The sequence below is a fragment of the Perca fluviatilis genome, chromosome 5 (genome assembly GCF_010015445.1).
Source record: "Perca fluviatilis chromosome 5, GENO_Pfluv_1.0, whole genome shotgun sequence".
Lineage (NCBI taxonomy): Eukaryota > Metazoa > Chordata > Actinopteri > Perciformes > Percidae > Perca > Perca fluviatilis.
This window is the reverse complement of record NC_053116.1, coordinates 37,251,482-37,270,284: the sequence shown is the minus strand read 5'-3', so window position 1 is coordinate 37,270,284 and position 18,803 is coordinate 37,251,482. Positions and strand designations below refer to the sequence as shown.

The 18,803-nt window shown below is 43.0% G+C and overlaps 2 protein-coding genes across 4 annotated transcripts in view; one reads left to right on the top strand and one right to left on the bottom strand.

Annotated features, from left to right (window-relative positions):
- Window positions 1-13,270, bottom strand: part of LOC120559905 (solute carrier family 2, facilitated glucose transporter member 1-like) — a 26,190-nt gene extending 12,920 nt beyond the window's left edge. Inside the window, exons 1-3 of the mRNA XM_039801988.1 lie at window positions 13,057-13,270; window positions 6,317-6,409; window positions 2,047-2,207 (exon numbers count right to left, since the gene is read on the bottom strand). Coding sequence (XP_039657922.1) covers window positions 2,047-2,207; window positions 6,317-6,409; window positions 13,057-13,074 — 272 coding nt within the window. The 5' untranslated portion in view covers window positions 13,075-13,270. The remainder of the gene's footprint in view (window positions 1-2,046; window positions 2,208-6,316; window positions 6,410-13,056) is intronic.
- A 2,973-nt stretch (window positions 13,271-16,243) lies between these two features.
- Window positions 16,244-18,803, top strand: part of LOC120559612 (sodium-coupled neutral amino acid transporter 3-like) — a 33,508-nt gene continuing 30,948 nt past the window's right edge. Inside the window, exon 1 of one of the 3 annotated variants that reach the window (XM_039801458.1) lies at window positions 16,244-16,713. The gene's annotated coding sequence lies outside the window, so the exon portion shown is untranslated. The other 2 variants (XM_039801459.1, XM_039801460.1) reach the window with 2 other exon arrangements.

Sequence of the window (18,803 nt, the reverse complement as noted above, 5' to 3'; positions counted from 1 at the left end):
ATAACGCTTCTGTCATCAAGTGTGATTTGGTTTTTGTCATGACAAGTTAGGGTTAGGGTTAGGGTTTGAGTTAGGGTTCATGTGTCATGACAGTCTCATGTCACTCTTATATAGATACCTTCAAGTAAAGTGTTACCCATTCTTTTAACAGTAGCTACCATTCTGTTTAAGATAATAAGATAGACTTTATTAATCCATGCTGGGGAAATTCCTGTGCTACAGCAGCCCAAAAGAAAAACATGTACACACATCAGACTAACACAAATACACATTAAGTAGACATAGGAGGAAAATATACATAAAGTATAAGAAATAGAAAGAATAGAATTAGTTACAATAATAATAATAGTAATAAAACAAACATATTTACACAATAACAGCCTTATATAAACAGACAGTATATAAACACAGATATACAGATGAGCAGGGGCGAAGCTAGAGAAATATTTATGGGGTGGCGAGAGGGGGGCAGGAATGTTTGAGGGGTGGCAACATATGGCAGACGTGTATATATACTGAATTTAATCACAGTTATCACAGTTTGATGAGAAATAGTATGTACACACTACAAAAGGGCACAGGCTGCCATTTACAAACTCATCCAGACAAACTTAATCTCATGCAATCAGTGTCCTGCATTTGAGGTGACCATACAATGTGATCTCACTTAACAGGAGATAGATGTATGATAGAAGTAAGGGGCATTATCACAGGAAAGGCATTAAGGTAAGACACAGGTGATGAGTGGCAGATGTGTGAGAGGGGAAGCAAACAGTTTTTGACTGACTGCAGTCGGACATTGGAGATTCACGCTCGTAAATTGTCAAATTGGCCGTAACTTTTAATTTGTTGCTGCCAACTGGGGTGGCAGCAGGGGTGGCGAGTCTTTCTTTTAGGGTGGCATTTGCCACCCCGGTAGATCCGCCCCTGCAGATGAGTAAGGTAAGGTTTACCAGTAACTAATAATTATTGCTTGAATTACAAACAATCAGTAACTAATCATTAACTAACCATTCATTCCTCATTCGTTCCTCAGTAACTACCTACATTTTTGTGTACCCTATTGTATATTGTTACCCCATTATCTTTATTGTTACTTGCCGCTGTTATCCATCATACCCCCAACCGGCACCAGTAGATGCTAGAGGTGGGCAAAATATTGATCTTATATCGATATCGTGATATGAGACTAGATATCATCTTAGATTTTGGATATCGTAATATGACATAAGGGTCTTTTCCTGGTTTTAAAGGCTGCATTACAGTAAAGTGATGTACTTTTCTGAACTTACCAGACTGTTGTAACTCTTCTATTATTTGCCTTTACCCACTCAGTCATTATATCCACATTACTGATGATTATTTATCAAATATCTCATTGTGTAAATATTTTTTGAAACCACCAATAGTCAACACTACAATATTGTTGCGGTATCGATATTGAGGTATTTGGTCAAAAATATTGTGATATTTGATTTTCTCCATATCGCCCAGCCCTACTAAAGGAAGTTTTCCCGCCACTTGAGGTTTCTGCCTAAACGCCACTGTTGCAACAAATGGTTGCTCTTGGGGGAATTGTTGAAATTGTAAAGTATAGAGTGTGGTCTAGACCTACTCTATCTGTAAAGTGTCTTGAGATGACTCTTGTTATGATTCTATACTATAAATAAAATTGAAATTGAAATGATCCCTGCCCCCGTTGCGGGCAGTTACTCGCCCGACGTTTGGAATAAGGACAGTTAATGTCAATATAAACCAGCACCAGTACATTTTATTTCACTATATGCACTGTGTATAGCTGTAGTCTGCTAACTTCCGGTTTGACAAGTGTGTAGGAAAGGCGAACACATATTAGTGCAAGCACACAGTTTGAGCAGAAGCAGAGAAAATCTTAGCACAAGCAGTGGCTTTTTGAGTGTGAGGACAGATGTTTGAGGGAAAGCATTTTTAAAATCTGAACGTGAAATCAATGAGAAATGCACTCAAATTGCAAGACCACTATCTTGAATAAAGATAGGAATTCACAGTATTTCCATAGAGTCGTACCTGCCGAAACGGTTGACAAAGAGGCCGACGGAGAAGGAGCCGAACATTCCTCCGACAGAGAAGATGGCGACAGAGAGCGACCACAGAGCTGTTAAAGTGGTCTGAGGGATGGGCTCTGAAAACCTGCTGCTCCACGTCTCATTGTAGAAGCTCTCGATGATCTGAAACACAAAGACAACACACGGTAGACTCAACGTGTAAGACGAAGAAAGGCAGATTAAACTTATTTAGTTGTTTTGACTCTGAACATTGTTGGTCAGTCACGCGACGTGAACATCATGGAAAAGCAGGGTGTTGGGGAAATCACTTTTTTTCTTCTCTTTTTCATCAAACAACAGTTTTTGCAAGTTCCCACAATTTCATTTTCATAAAATTGCATCAATATCCTAGCCTCGTGAGAGCATCCTGATCTTGCAAGCTCCAGTTTTCCACTCGCAGATCAGTCTGGCATCTTGAGATAGAGAAAATTTGGAGCCGTTAGCCAAACGACCAGGCCAATCAGCGTTGGTTTTGAGGTGGGTTAGGTGGTGATAGACAGATGGTTTATCCAATCAGCTAACCAGTATTTTCAGACTGCGGTCCGGGAACCTGAAATGGGGCCTTTTTATTCCTAAATTCTCGTTACACAAACGGCAAATATCCTTTACCGACATGTTGATTGCTTGCTGAGCTAACGAGCTATGCTTTGCCTGCAGCAGCAGGGGCTTGTGGTTGTATTTTCATACGCTTCGTTGATCTGATTGGTTGATTTGGCCCGTCTATCACCAACATAGGTGATAGACAGATGGTTCATCCAATCAGCTAACCAGTATTTTCGCCCCTTCCCAAAAGTTCTCCAACGGAAAGTTCCCAGATGGATATGCCGAGCAAATGTGAAGCGATCCCTCTGGCGGAGTCAGGTTATCAATAACCTGCATGTTCCATCGCATTTTTTAAGAAAACGTGCCGCACAATCAAGGATTTTTGCCCGCAACAATCACAAAAAAACTCTGCATTTCTCTGGAAGGACTGATCTATATCCACAATGTTCCACTCCCGGGATTGCACCGTGCCGCCGGAAATTGTGCCGGATGTCCTTTACCTTCCTCTTTCTTTGTGTTGGCGTTCTAACCTGCGGCTGATTTGTGAGGACTATGGATAACTGCTCCTCAGATCTCTGCAGGGTAAATCCAGACAGCTAGCTAGACTATCTGTCCAATCTGAGTTTTCTGTTGCACGACTAAAACTACTTTTGAACGTACACATGTTCCACCAAAACTAGTTCCTTCCTGAGGCTATTTTGATGCTTAGCGACGCCCAAGACAATTGTGGTTGGTTTCAAGAACTGCCAATAAACAAGAGCACATTTTTCTCCCATCCCAGAATGTTGTGTGGACTAGCCAGACCCTCCTCCGCAGCGCTGTGGAGGAAGGTCTGGCAAAGCGAGACAACTCGGTCCACCACTTCAGCCCAGACTGAAATAATTCAACTATTGGCTTCAGTGATCCCCTAGTCTGGATCGACAACGGTTCATTGACCAGATAGTTTCGGCGCCATCGGATGTTCCGCCAGACGTCCATCACCTTCCGCTTTCTTTGCGTTCTAAACTCAGGTCGCTTCGAGGAACAGCAACAGGAACCTCCGAGCTAGAAAGCAAATGCTACATGCTGAAAATGTCAAGTTTTGAAGAAAATTTGGATCGTGTAACAAGGCAGGCCTGCTTGGTTCTTTCGGAGAATGATTGTAAAGATTCCCAAAGAATTTGGGACTGATTGGTGGGATTACTGTGGACCAAGTACACACGGAGATACACTGGTAAGAGCCAATGAGGTTTAACCATGTATCAGCTGATTTAATTTTGTAATCCTGAGACTATTCAGCAGAGCCACCGTCGCTGCGTCCTTAGCGCTGCCCAAGACGATTGTGATTGGTTTAAAGAAATGCAAACAACCCAGAGCATTTTTTCTCCTATCCCAGAATGCATCTGTGGTGTAGCCCGACCTTACTCCACAGCGCTGACTAGACAGAAAGTAACCATAACAGTGTAGCAGCATACACAGCATTATTCACAATATCCATGTTGGAAAACAGGAAATTTGGTGGAGAAACAACACTAACCCACTATGCAGTATGCTGTTCTATAGCCCACCCCCACTTTATTTGGGATTTTCCTACATTGGGACATTACATATTATTGTTTTTATGAACTAAGGCAGTAGTCCACCAGCACAATATCTTAAGTCGCCTGGTAAGCTTGAGCTCCTTAATCCTTAATGCCTCCAACTGCTTTATCTCATTAACCTGCTCCCTGTCATTTCAGATATCTTTCAGACCCCTCAGAGGCTTGTCAGCTGCCGAAGCTATGTAGGTTAGCAGGCAAAACAACTAAAATCCCTGCTCAGACTTAAACAGGTGACATGCAACATTGTTAGCATTGCATCCTAACACCTAACGCCTCCTTTTAAAAGCATGATATTTTTTCTGTTGTCTTAAACAACAAAAAATCAACAATAACACGTATCACATCCTTTGTAATTGAATAATGTGTGTGTAAAAAAGCCTCTGAGGAAACCATAGAGTGTAAGAATAAGTCTCGCATTGCCAGACCTTCCTCCACAGCACTGCATAGGAGGGTCTGGTTAGTCCACCCAGCATTCTGGGATGGGAGAAAAACTTGCTCTGGTTTATTGGCATTTCTTCAAACCAATCACAATCATCTTGGGCGGCGCTTGGCGCCGGATGTAGCCCCGGTGCCTCTGCAAAATAGCCTCGGGAAGGAACTTGTTTTGGTGGAACATGTGGACGTTCAGAAGGTGTTTTGGTCGTGCAACAGAAAACTCAGATAAATGCCAACACAAAGAAAGCGGAAGGTGACGGACATCCGGACGAATGAGGGACATCGGGCGGAATTTCACGGAAATGAAACGTCGTCGATACATATAGACTACAGCCTTTGTAATTGAATAATGTACATGTAAAAAGTCTCTGGTAACCATAACCTGTACAAAAAAAATGGACATAGCATCTGTGATGTCACCACTGGTTTGTGGACTGCTGTTTGAAGCTTTGAGTTTGCAGTTCCACTGCTGGCTACAAGCAATCAAACACACCAGAGGCTGTCACTTGAATGGCGTTTTGAGCTAATGTTAGCAATCAAACAATCATAGATAGTTAAAACGTTTTTGAAATTACTGCTAGCTACAAGTTAGCAATCAAACACACCAGAGGCTGTCACTTGAATGGCGTTTTGAGCTAATGTTAGCAATCAAACAATCATAGATAGTTAAAACGTTTTTGAAATTACTGCTAGCTACAAGTTAGCAATCAAACACACCAGAGGCTGTCACTTGAATGGCGTTTTGAGCTAATGTTAGCAATCAAACAATCATAGATAGCTAAAACGTTTTTGAAATTATTTCCATCTTCTGTTATTGTTTGTAATGAGAAAAATTTATTACTTTATGGATTTCACAAATTTCAGTATGACACATTATGCCGTAAACCGTTTAAATCTGAGCATGCGCGACTCACATCTGCACTCGACTCACATCGGGTAGTGACAGCGGCTCATTCAGAATACGATCTCATATTTTACTAAAATAGTTCACCGAAATGTGTTTCTGAAAACATTTTAAGCGAGAAATAGACCGTGCAGTAGCTGAATCTGTCAGATTTTGAGAGGCTGTTCGTGACGCTAGCATAAGTGCACTGATTCGCTAGTCAAGGGCTAGCACTCCACCAATTAGATCGGTCATTGAATCCGACTGCCCGCCCTCCGACCCAGCAAGTCAGGTCGGCCAAAAGGAAGGCTGACGGCTCCTCCGACGGACGACAGCACGGAAAAACACCGAACAGACTCGAGTCACCGACCTCGCCAGACTGTCCCATGGCCGATTATCGGGTTGGTGTGTCAGGGCCCTTATATGCTTGCTTTTTTGTATACGTTTGTTTTGTTTGTGTTTTGTTGCTGTTCTGAAACTATGCCCTTGTTCTTAGCAGAAGCTAATCTAGGTGATTGTGTCAAATCTAAGAGTGTGTGCCCATGCATTTCGTCTTTATATTTTCACAATGAAATCTAAAGTTTGAGATGGATCTTTTCAGTCAAGGTGAACTCAATCAGTTCAGGAAATAAATGCTGGGATGGTGAAGCCAATTAAATGTACCACCTGGATTCAGCTTTTACCTGAAAATACCTTCCATTACCACTAGTTCATGTTATTGTATTCCGCTTCCACTTTCATCATTATTCTCACACATTTCTTTATATATTTTTTGAAAACGAAATACTCACATTCTGAGGAGCATTGATTACACCAGTGTTGTAGCCAAACTGGAGAGAGCCAATCACAGCTGTGCCGACAGCCATCATCAGCTGGGGTGTCACCTGTTGTCAAGACCGAGAAACAAAGATTTAACATTACATGTCATTTAGCTGACGCTTTTATCCAAAGTGACTTCCAATTAAGTGCTTTCAACCCTGAAGGTGCAAACTCCAGACAACAAGTAGTAAGTACAAGTACATTAGCTTTAGATAAGCAAAACTACAAAGAGCCATATGAAAGTGCAGCTTTATATATATATATAAATATATTTATTTATTTATTTTTCATCCACAGTGCAGTCGGAAGAGATGTATTTTTAGCCTCCTGCGGAAGATGCGTATGCTTTCGGCCGTCCTGATGTCAACAGGGAGCTCATTCCACCATTTAGGAGCCAGGACAGCGAACATTTGGGATTTCGTTGAGTGATTAGTTCTCCATCGCTGTGAGGGGGTAGAAAGCAGTTTGGCTGATGCAGAGCGGAGTGGGCGGGTTTGGGTATAGGGTTTGACCATGTTCTGCATGTGAGCTGGGGCTGATCCGTTCTGTGGCCCTGCATGCAAGTACTAGTGTCCTGAACCGGTAACCAGTGAAGAGAGCGGAGGAGCGGTGTAGTGTGAGAGAACTTGGGGAGGTAGAAGACCAATCGAGCTGCTGCGTTCTGAATGAGTTGCAGGGGCCGGATGGCAACATGCAGGCAGGCCAGCCAGGAGGGAGTTACAGTAGTCTAGACATGAGATGACTGGAGCCTGAACCAGCAACAACTTACAACTTACACATGCATGTGTTAAAGGCAGTGGTGGAAGAAGTATTGTGATCCTTTATTTAAGTAAAAGTACTTATACAACCCAGTGAAAATACTACACTACAAGTAAAAGTCCAGCATTTAAAACGTAACTGCAGTAAAAGCATTTTAAGTATGTTCAGCTAAATATACTTAAAGTATTAAAAGTAGTGCAGTAAAATGTTCCCTGTCAGTGTTTTTCTCTTCTATCTGATGTTTCTGGATTAATCTTCCTGCTGCATTAACATGTATGTGGCTTTTTACTGCTGTATATGTTTAAGGATGTGCTTGTTTTAACTCCTTTATATGCAGTCGGGTAGTTTAATCTACAACAATGCATCATGGTCTATAACAGGGATGTCAAACTCAGTTTCACTAAGGCCACACTGGAAAATAAGAATCACATCCAGGATGTCTGACTGACATGCTTTTATTTAAGATAAAAGTCTACAGTCTTCTCACTTACAGTCGACATAAAGCCCTGAAAAAGTCACCAAAAAAGTAACTTAGCCATCATAGAAAAAAGCCCCCTAAAAAAGTGGCAAAAAACGTTGTGAAAGTGCCAAAAAGACATCGGCAAAAGTGACAAAAACTTCAGAAAAAGTAACAAAACGTCAAAAAAGTGACAACATCTAGGTGGCCCAAAAATGACTAGAAACCCAAATTGATCTGCGAGGGGCCGGATTTGGCCTGCGGGCCTTGAGTTTGACACATGTGGTCTATAAGATTTGTAGTGTTGCTGTTCTGTAAGAACCACATATCTCTAAACACTTTTAGGGCCCTATCTTACACCTGATCTTACACATATGTCTTAGCTTGTTTAAGACCAACGCAGTCGTCAATTTCCCGTCCAGCGCCCGCGTCGTTTAAATAGCAAATGCAACTGCGCCCATCTGTGTGCCCATGGGCGTGCTGGTCTTACAGGGAGGTGTGTTCAGGTGCATTCTGGGCGTGCTGGTCTTAGAGGGAGGTGTGTTCAGGTGCATTCTGGGCGTGCTGGTCTAACAGGGAGGTGTGTTCAGGTGCATTCTGGGCGTGCTGGTCTTAGAGGGAGGTGTGTTCAGGTGCATTCTGGGCATGCTGGTCTTACAGGGAGGTGTGTTCAGGTGCATTCTGGGCGTGCTGGTCTTACAGGGAGGTGTGTTCAGGTGCATTCTGGGCGTGCTGGTCTTAGAGGGAGGTGTGTTCAGGTGCATTCTGGGCATGCTGGTCTTACAGGGAGGTGTGTTCAGGTGCATTCTGGGCGCTGTTCTTACAGGGAGGTGTGTTCAGGTGCATTCTGGGCGTGCTGGTCTAACAGGGAGGTGTGTTCAGGTGCATTCTGGGCGTGCTGGTCTTACAGGGAGGTGTGTTCAGATGCATACTGGGCATGCTGGTCTAACAGGGAGGTGTGTTCAGGTGCATTCTGGGCGTGCTGGTCTTACAGGGAGGTGTGTTCAGATGCATACTGGGCATGCTGGTCTTACAGGGAGGTGTGTTCAGATGCATTCTGGGCATGCTGGTCTAACAGGGAGGTGTGTTCAGGTGCATTCTGGGCATGCTGGTCTTACAGGGAGGTGTGTTCAGATGCATTCTGGGCGTGCTAGTCTTACAGGGAGGTGTGTTCAGATGCATACTGGGCATGCTGGTCTTACAGGGAGGTGTGTTCAGATGCATTCTGGGCATGCTGGTCTAACAGGGAGGTGTGTTCAGATGCATTTTGGGCATGCTGGTCATACAGGGAGGTGTGTTCAGATGCATTCTGGGAGTATTGCTATCTTGATGCAGCAGGAAGTGATCGCCCCATTGACCAACAAAAACCTGGTCTAAAGTCAATAACGCAGCATTTCATTGTTATTTTAACAGAGCATTAGTAAAATGCTCCTAGGCTCGTGCACAGCGCACGCACACTATGCTTGTTACACACACAGGGACACACAGCAGCACACACACACACACACACACACACACACACACACACACAGCAGCACACACATGCAGAAGATTACAAATAAAAATATTACGGTGCTAATCCTCCATCATAACAGCAATGCTCCAAAGTCCAAACACGCCTGGCTTTTAAAGGGAATGGGAGATGATCTCTGATTGGTTGATTGCATGTTACGCCCAAAACACACCTCTGATTAATGAAGACACTAAATACAACCCTTTAGGACCAGGCGCCCGGCGCACAGACCCTTTTTTCTAGCAAACTAGCAAAAGTGGGTCTTGCACCTGCGTCACGCTGTGGGCTCAGATTATTAAAATAGGGCCCTTGAAACTTTTCATGGTGTCAGAAAACCTGTTGTTAGCTTTGTGACGACGCATCTTCCAGCTGATCCAAAAGACACATAAAGGAATTCTTCACCCTTCAGTTTATCGCAAACATTCAACATCAACACATCTAGAGATACGTGGTTTTCACCGGACAGGAAGGGAATGGAAAACAAGGGTAGCGAGTAGTATGAAACACCGTAAATCCATTTGGGGTGGTGAACTGGTCAAACAACACAGGGCTTTCACCCAGGAGATTTCACGGGATTCATGTCCTGGGTGTGACTTACACATGCATTTTGTAACGGTTAGGGAAAAACCATTTGGTTAGGGCCTAACCAAATGGTTTTACCCTGCACGTTGAGAAATGACGCAAAGGATCCCGACCCAGAGCATCAAAAAGTATCGCAAAGGGGGTCCTGACCACGAGCGTTGAAAAATTACAACCATGGGGTACCCAAGAGCGTCAAATATGTCCGCGGATGGGATTATATTGGAATTATTTAAATAAGAAAACCTGCGTCTGACTGAGAGGCTAAAGGAGACTTTTTGCGTCAGTAAGTAACGCCAAAGGCCCCGGACCCAGCATCCCGTTCTCACTCCCAACTCGTAAAGTACTGACGCTTGGTCAGTGTCTCTCAGTGTCAGATACCGACGCAAAAATCACCATTTAGCGTCTGTAATGGAGCGCACCGGGAAAAGCAGCAGCTCGACCGCGGCGCTGTAAGATGACGTAGTATTAAGAGAGACAACGGTAGCGAGACATTATGGAAGACCAAAAAATCTGCGTAAGAAGGCAGGTTGGGGGGCGTATGGGTCATACAACACAGGACTTTCACCCAGAAGACCCTTCTTGTCCCGCGTGTCACTGAAACCTACAGTACAGGCCACAAGTTTGGACACACTTTCTCATTCAATGTGTTTCTTTATTTTCATGAATATTTACATTTACTGTTTAGATTCTCACTGAAGGCATCAAAACTATGAATGAACACATATGGAATTATGTACTTAACAAAAAAGTGTGAAATAACTGAAAACATGTCTTATATTTTAGGTTCTTCAAAGTAGCCACCCTTTGCTTTTTTTGATAACTCTGCAAACCCTTGGTGTTCTCTCAATGAGCTTCATGAGGTAGTCACCTGAAATGGTTTTACCTTCACAGGTGTGCTTTGTCAGGGTTTTTCCCTTATTAATAAAAAAGCAAAGGGTGGCTACTTTGAGGAATCTAAAATATAAGACATGTTTTCAGTTATTTCACACTTTTTTGTTAAGTACATAATTCCATATGTGTTCATTCATAGTTTTGATGCCTTCAGTGAGAATCTACAATGTAAATAGTCATGAAAATAAATTAAAAAAACGCATTGAATGAGAAGGTGTGTCCAAACTTTTGGCCTGTACTGAACGTCCTGAAACCCAGAGCGTCAAAAAGTGACGCCAAGAGTCCCGAACAACAGGTCTAAATATGACACTAAAAGAGACTTTTTGCATTATTAACAAACACCAAAGGCCCCTGACCAAGCGTCATCTTTTGACGCGCTGGGAGAAAGACTGTTATGGTCCCCGCCCAAGGGGCCCATTGTTTAACAATTCATCCATGCTGTCAGTTCAGCATGAAAGACAGAGTAGTTTGAAACCCATTGACATATTAAATTAAACAGGGGAAGTAAATCTACCTCTGAGCTCAAATGATTAATTAGGCTGAGTGGATTGGCCATGTTGTGGTTGGGAATGAAGGAAGCCAAGAGGTTCAACGTAGGTGAATGCAACAAAGTTAGCTGTGTAGCTTTACTTAGCAACATGAAAATAGGCTTTCATGTCCGCTGTGGTGCTTCCATTGGACAGAAGAATGAAAACATACACACAGAGAAAAGTCTCTCACACTGCAACACTAAAGCACACTAAGCAGGCTCAGGCATGAAAACAGGGTCAAAATTCGTACTTGTAACTCAAAGCTTGTGCTTGGAACTTCAGTAACACAGATGGGAAATGTGTGTGTCTGTTGCTCAGACTTTGTAAAACCTCACTGTAGAAAATATTCCTCCACAAATTTAAATGACACTTGCACAAAATAATGCTACGGCTACAAAACATTTTTACACATGCACAAAATAATGCTACGGCTACAAAAACGTTACACAATATTAATGACCTTTATTGGATTCCATAGATTTTGAGCATGTGATGTTTTCACACTGGATGGACACAAACTTAAACCCAAACTTATGTTGGTTTCACATAGGTGTAAAAAAAAAGTATTTAAAAAAAGAAAAGTACAATTTTGCTATTATGAGAATTCTTTGCATCAGTATTTCTATACTTCTTCTTCACTACATTTAAAAAGATAATATTGTACTTTTTACTCCTCAACATGTATTTGAGAGACACACCCGTCTACCTGTTGTATACATTAATATTTCACAACTGTACCGGAGTTTTTCAAACCATTAAAAGGCTTCGGTGTAACTAAATGCCTTTTCTCACATCTAATGATTGTAGTTGAACTTCTTTAGCAAGTTTTGTCTTTAATTTTTTTGAAGGTTAGTTATGTATTATCTGCTCTAGTATTTCCAACGTTTAAGACACAGATATGGTGATAATAACGGTCCAAAATCATGTGAAATTGCATATTTCTTTAAATAGAAAAATGTAAAAAAAAATGTTGCGGGAGGACCACTAAACCCCTCACCAAATACTAGGGCTGGGTTTAAATAAAAAAAAAAATATATATATATATATATATATAAATAAATCTTTGTTTGAGTGATCTGATATCCAATAATAAAATCCAGAAATCGATCTTTTAATAAATGCCTTGAATGCCTCCACTTGCCATTTACCAGAAGTGTGTATATTTGTGTACTTTTACTTTAATGTTCTGTCCCTTTAAAACATGTGCGCGGTTGTTTTTAAGGGGAATGACGCACGTTACGATCTTCCCAGTTCAACTTACCCGTGTGAGCGGGAGGTGATGTTTATAACACCGTGCAAATTATTTTAACAGATTGTTCACTTTTTCCATTACGTTGATGTGTATTGTACGTACCTAGAGGAGGTTAACTATGGACGAAGACAAAGTGATTGATTTACACACTTGTAAGCTATGTTGCTAGCTAAATAAGCTGTGTGTATATGCGTGTGTTTCCATATATCTGGTGTCATCATTTCCATGGATGAATGTTCAAGAACAGTCCAGTGACTGCACTGTTTCTCTGTACCCATCGGCGTAATTTACAGGGGCGATACACCCCCTCCAATAATCAAAACTGGCCAGTGCAATGCCCCCAAAAAAGCTATTATAATTTCCTTTACATAAATAAAGACATTTGCACCATAACTTGATGCAGAAAAGGCACAAATTGTTGCAAAAAAACCCACCAGAATGCAGGAAATGAAGTGTTTTATATGCTCAAAATTTCTACTTTGCTCAATTTTGTTGAACCCAAAGTTACGCCCAGTATTGCCAGAATAAAAAAACTACTCAACTGGGAATACCGGCATATGGCTGTCACTCACTATGACTTTATCCAATATATTGTCAGAGGGTGCCGTTTTAACCTGCCACACAAAACGTGAGAAACTGGCCGTCCACCTTTGTCAGAAGACCGTCATGCCTCCTTTCCACAACTAGTCAGTTTTTTATCATTGTCACGATGACGCAGCAGCAGTTACCTGGCCGCTGCACTCCATCCCGGCTGCCTGGATCACTCAAACTCCAGACTTCACTTCACAAAATCTGGATCGTTAGTAATCCGTCAGGTCAGTATATCTTATATACTCAACAAAAGCATGTCGGCATGATGCTGACCTGCTCTATCATTCACTCCAACCTCGATGTAAACAAATCTTACTCAGTTTCTCCCTCCGTTTACCTGCTGCCCTAAGCAGCTTAATGACGTCAGCGCTAAGTGGATCTTGATGTGCTGCCGTGCCTCCAGAGGAGTAGGAGAATTACTCGCCCCGATTGGCTGAGAGGAAAACACATCAAGACCAACACACGTGTTATCACAGTGGTAACGACTCAATTCTTTAAACTGGATTTTTACACAAAGCCCCAACCAAAAGCCAAGCCCACTAAATCGATATGGTCATCCCCCAATCGGTCCCAAAACGTCCCAGTTAGAGAGGAAACGCCCTAAACGTATTCTTTTTAAATCTTTACAATCATTCCCCGAAAGAACCGAGCAGGCCTGCCTTGTTGCACTGTCCAAATTCTGTTCAAAACGTGTTATTTTCAGCGTGTAGCTCGCTAGCTCGAAGTTTGTTGTTGTTTCCTGAAGTGAGTTTAAGAATGGCAACACACAGAGAGAGGAAGATGAGGGACATCAGGTAATCATCCTGGAAATGTACTTCCGTTGATCCAGACTAACATTTTGGTATTAGGTTTTCACCCCAGTGCTATTTACATATGCACACACAAATGGTTAGCCAAGTCAAAGGCCCCTTACTCAATCTTACATCACTATACAAACTTTCTAAAGTTGTGTCTGTGTGTGTGTGTGTGTGTGTGTGTGAGTGTGTGTGTGTGTGTGTGTGTGTGTGAGTGTAGTCCCTAATATTGGTCCAGGTAAGAGGCTGATAGTCTCTCTCACTAATCCTTTGAGCACAGGAGCTATTAATACATCCTCTCAGTGGAGACTGTCTCCGTGCCAACATGCTTGACATGTGACCTGACGTTGTGGCCACACATACCCCCTTTCCCACCGAGGCAGAGCTGGTGCTGGTTCGGAGCCAGAGCCTAGTTTCAAATCGGTTCTTTGTTTTTCGACCACCAAAAGCACCAGCTCCGAACCGGGGTTACCGTGACCAACAAGACGAACAGAAACTTGTGACCGCCATTTTTGAATTAGCAGATAAACAACATCAGCAGCGGTCAGGAGGAGGAAACGAGCTGCTTTCTTGCACTATAAAGGCGAGCCGCGCGAACACGTTGGAGCCGCCGAGTGTGGATGCCGATGTCGGTCAGCAAAGCCACGAACGTCACCAGCAAAGCAACGTCCGCCATTGTTAATGTTGTGTTTGCGTTTGGCGCCGCGGCGCTGACGTTGCTGGGAAAGATGAGACGTTATACAGCGACGTAAGAACCTGGCTCTGTGCCGGCTCCTTAGCTCTGTGGAAAAGCAAACCGGTTCTTTGGAGGCTCGTCAGTCGAACCAACTCCGAACCTGCACTAGCTCTAGCTCTGAACCAGCACCTGGTTCTTGTTGGTAGGAAAAGGGGGTAACATTAACACAAGCTATACAAGCACAGATTCTTTATCCTAAACACACCTTATCAAAGTTCATCTATGAGTTTCAATTTTCATATTGTGTTTTTTTCCTGTGAATCTGTGTGGATGTGGGCCTGCTGACCGAGGTCTGTGGTAGTGAGGAAAATGGAGCAAAAAAGAGTTTGTCCACTATGAGCATAAAAGTACTGAGGAGATTTATTCTGCCGGGGGCTCCAGGCAAGGGCGTAACTTTGGGTTCAACATTGGGGGGGGGGTGTAGTCTCGCTTTGCCAGACCTATCTCCACAGCGCTCCGGAGGAAGGTCTAGCTAGTCCACACAGCATTCTGGGATGGGAGAAAAACGTGCTCTGGTTTATTGGCATTTCTTTAAACCAATCACAATCATCTCGGGCGGCGCTAGGCGCAGGACGGAGCCACGGTGCCTCTGCTAAATAGTCTCGGGAAGGAACTTGTTTTGGTGGAACGTGTACGTTGAAAAGTTGGTTTAGTCGTGCAACAGAAAATTCAGATTGGACAGATAGTCTAGCTAGCTGTCTGGATCTGAGGAGCAGTTAACCAGAGTCCTCAAAAATCCACCAGAGGTTAGAACGCCAACACAGAGACAGAGGAAGGGGACGCACACCCAGCCTAAAAGAGTGAAATCTGGCGAAGTTTTCGGCAGCAATGGAGCAATCCCGGAAGTGGAACGGCGTGGATATAGACCAGCTTCAAATAAGCCAAACTACAAAATGCAAAGTGCAATAATTTTTTGTTTAATAACCATCATCTTCTTAGCCAAGGGGCAGTCGGAAGAGATGTGTTTTTAGCCTGAGACGGAAAATGACATTACAGCAACACATACAGAGAGCAGACGGCGAGGGACTTTATGTCAGACAATTATCCTGGAAATGTACTTTAGTTGATCCAGACTATACTATGATGGAATAAGGAATATTTGCAGGCAAACCTCCACACACACGCATGTAAGCACTCACACACACAACACACACACACACACACACACACACACACACACACACACACACACACACAACTTATTTAACAATTTGTTTAAGACTAAAAAGGAATAATTTACAGGGAAATAAATATTATAGATGCAGTTAGATACATACACAAACATGGGCCATTGGCATACAGCAAGTCTTCATAATATTAAACATAACCCTCCGTTCCCATGGGTGTAAGTACCACCGTCTTCGCCATATATGGAGGCTGCCTATGATAGATGATGAACATGACGGACTACCACACACGCACACACACACACACACACACACACACACAGACGCGCGCACACACGCACACACAAACACACAAACACACAGACAGACAGACACTCAGCTGAAAGGGTGTTCCTGTGTGGAAACAATACACCAAAATAACCATGGGAATGTGTGTATCCTGGACCATGTGTCGTTTTAAACGGCTCCGCTCAGCTCAGAGACTTCGGGGGGGGAAGCTGGTTTATATATTTACCTTTCTGTGGAACCTTTCCATATTGATCTAATCGAGCTAGCTTTTTCCAGTTTGCTTCCAATGCAGAGCGGCCCACCGGCAGCAGCCAGGCTCTTATGTAACCGTGTGCTGATCACCTCAACATATTTCCACTGTCTGCCACCACAACTCAGAGGCGGGCAGTGGGAAGTGTCAGGGTCAGGGGGTAGGAGCGTTGAAACATGGAAACAATTCAATAGGCCCAGCGGGTGCAGTATGAGCAGGCCATAGGCGGCGAGTGAATTCCCCACAGAGCAATCCATCACCAGAGCCCCTGAGAGAAAGCCACAGTTGCCTTGTTTTCTTTCTTTTTTTTGGAAAGGAAGAGGAGTGTCTCTACATGTGACATCACAAGAAACTTGAAACCGTCATTTTCAGCAAGCAGCCCTCCCAACTCACTGCCCGCTCCCACATTTGCTCCCCTCTCCCCAATCTCTCCCCGAAGGTGCTCCGTGCTCCAGAAACAGGCCAGTGTTGGTATCCTCTCAGCCCCCAAACTATCCCTCTGATCCCAGGAACTTCAACACACAGGCCACCCCTCCCCCCTCTCCCCACACACCTCTGCTTCAGAAAGTCAGCCGGGTCTGTTTTCTGGAGATATACCGGTAAGTCACTCCATTCTTCTGGCTGAGTTGGAGCTTACTTTGCTGCCACGTGGTTTGGCTTTTTGAGGAATGGTCTGCTCAGGAAAAGGGTGAAGACCCCGCAGCAGAAGCGCTGAGCTTTGTTACAAGAGGCTTTGATTTTGAAAGGTTTGTCAGACTCATTTGTCTCGTTCTTTTGCTCAGGTTATGCAGCTGTGCTCCAGATGTGGAACAATTACAGTGGCTTCCTACTCAAAGTTAGTTAACGTTCTATAAATAAGTTCCATTTGAAGTGTTTCCAGATGGATTAACAATGATTTGTTGACTTTGGTGACGTTCAAAAAGATCTTTTGAGCCACAATGAGGCTGCTTGGTTTAGATTGTGTCTGTTATTGTTACTATTTTTTGATTTTCATCACATTTTCCTTTCTAAGAATTGACATTTTAAATGGTCAACGGCGAGTCTTGATGCATAGGTTATTCAGATTTGTTGTGGGGTTATGACATAAGTGAAGAAAAACTGAACTGAACTGGATTTAATGCTTAAACCTCTGGCTCCATATGCATTTCTCTATATATTCTGACGACTGTTCGGCTTTCAGGCCTTCTTCAACACAACAACTGTTGACCACCTCACGACAGCCCTTGGTGTGCGTTACTTTTCTATATTATACAAGTGATTTAATGCTCTCATGAAGTGACAGCTGTATGCCAACTCGGCCTACTACACGTACATGTAAAAGAACTCAGGAAAAATACACGCAAAAATCATTGCTGGTGTTGAGGTAAACATGGAGATGCTTGACGTCATACTGTAGAAGAGTAGACTTTAATGTGCTGCACATTTAAAAAAAAAAACACATGTAAAGGTAACAGTATTATATAAGCTGCAAATCTACTCATTCCATGCTTGAAAAATAGGGCAGGGCCTCATTCAGGCACACATTGTACACTTTCCGTTCCCTCTTACCTCACTGTGTGGACACAACTCTATATGTGTCCTGGAGGAATCTGTGTCTGTGTAAACTGTAATGTCTGGGTTAAAGGCTTGCATTTTCTTTCTGTAAGCTTATACAGATGGCTCAAAAGACTATGAATCATGTCAGAAAAGCATTGCGAGCATGTAAGCTATACTAACACAGACATGAGGTTGGTGTCCATCTGAACATCTGACTCTCAAAGAGAAATGCAAAGGAACTCCCAAAATGTCAAACTATTCCTTTAGGTTTTCTCAACAAATAGCATCTGTTCAGTTCAGTATAATCATTTAAGTCTGGGTGTCTTTAGGGTGTTACACCAGCGGTTTGTTTTTTTTTTATTCTGAGATTTGGTTAAACCCTCATATGGTGTAAAGTTAAAATAATTTGCACGCAGTGTTTGGCTTGGTTTTTGTTGCATAAATGATGCTTGAAGATTTTGATTCCCAATGACCTAAAGCACGTGCTACAGTACAGAGTCTGACATCGTTTGTGTTTACATGCGTCTTTGGCCCAAAAGCATTGGCAAAGAATGCCAATGCCAAAAATCTCTTGAACCTGATTGGTGCACAGGATGGGTGGGGTGTATCTGCATCACAAGAAGTCGTAAAGTATCAGGTGAACAGGCACACGGGACATTGTCCTACATGGTTATACAGATTCACAAAATATTAAAAGCAGATTCAAACATCTGATACATCAAATGCATCATTCATCCAAACTCAGGTTTTATGATGTGATCACAGTTAGGAATTTAGAGCCCCAATCAGGCTCAATGCTGTTTATTATTATTTATTTTTTTTGCTGAAACAATGCATCCGTCTTCCAGGCACGGAGCCAGGCATTAGGGTTAGGTTGGGGTTAAAACGCAGCGCCCGTCATAGGCGCTATGAGGGGCACGGGCACAAGGGGACCACTGATATGGGAACACAATTTAAAACCATAAAAAAACATGTTAGGTTATCTAAAAACCCATTCGAAAGGAGGACACAGATATTAAAAGCTGGTTAAAAGAACCACTGGACAGGACGGTCAGCGGGAGTATCAAACTTTAAATAAAAAGGTCACCTCCACACACCTGCCACGGCCTCTTTCCTGGAAAGATTAAATCAATGCCCCGGTGTCAACATCTAA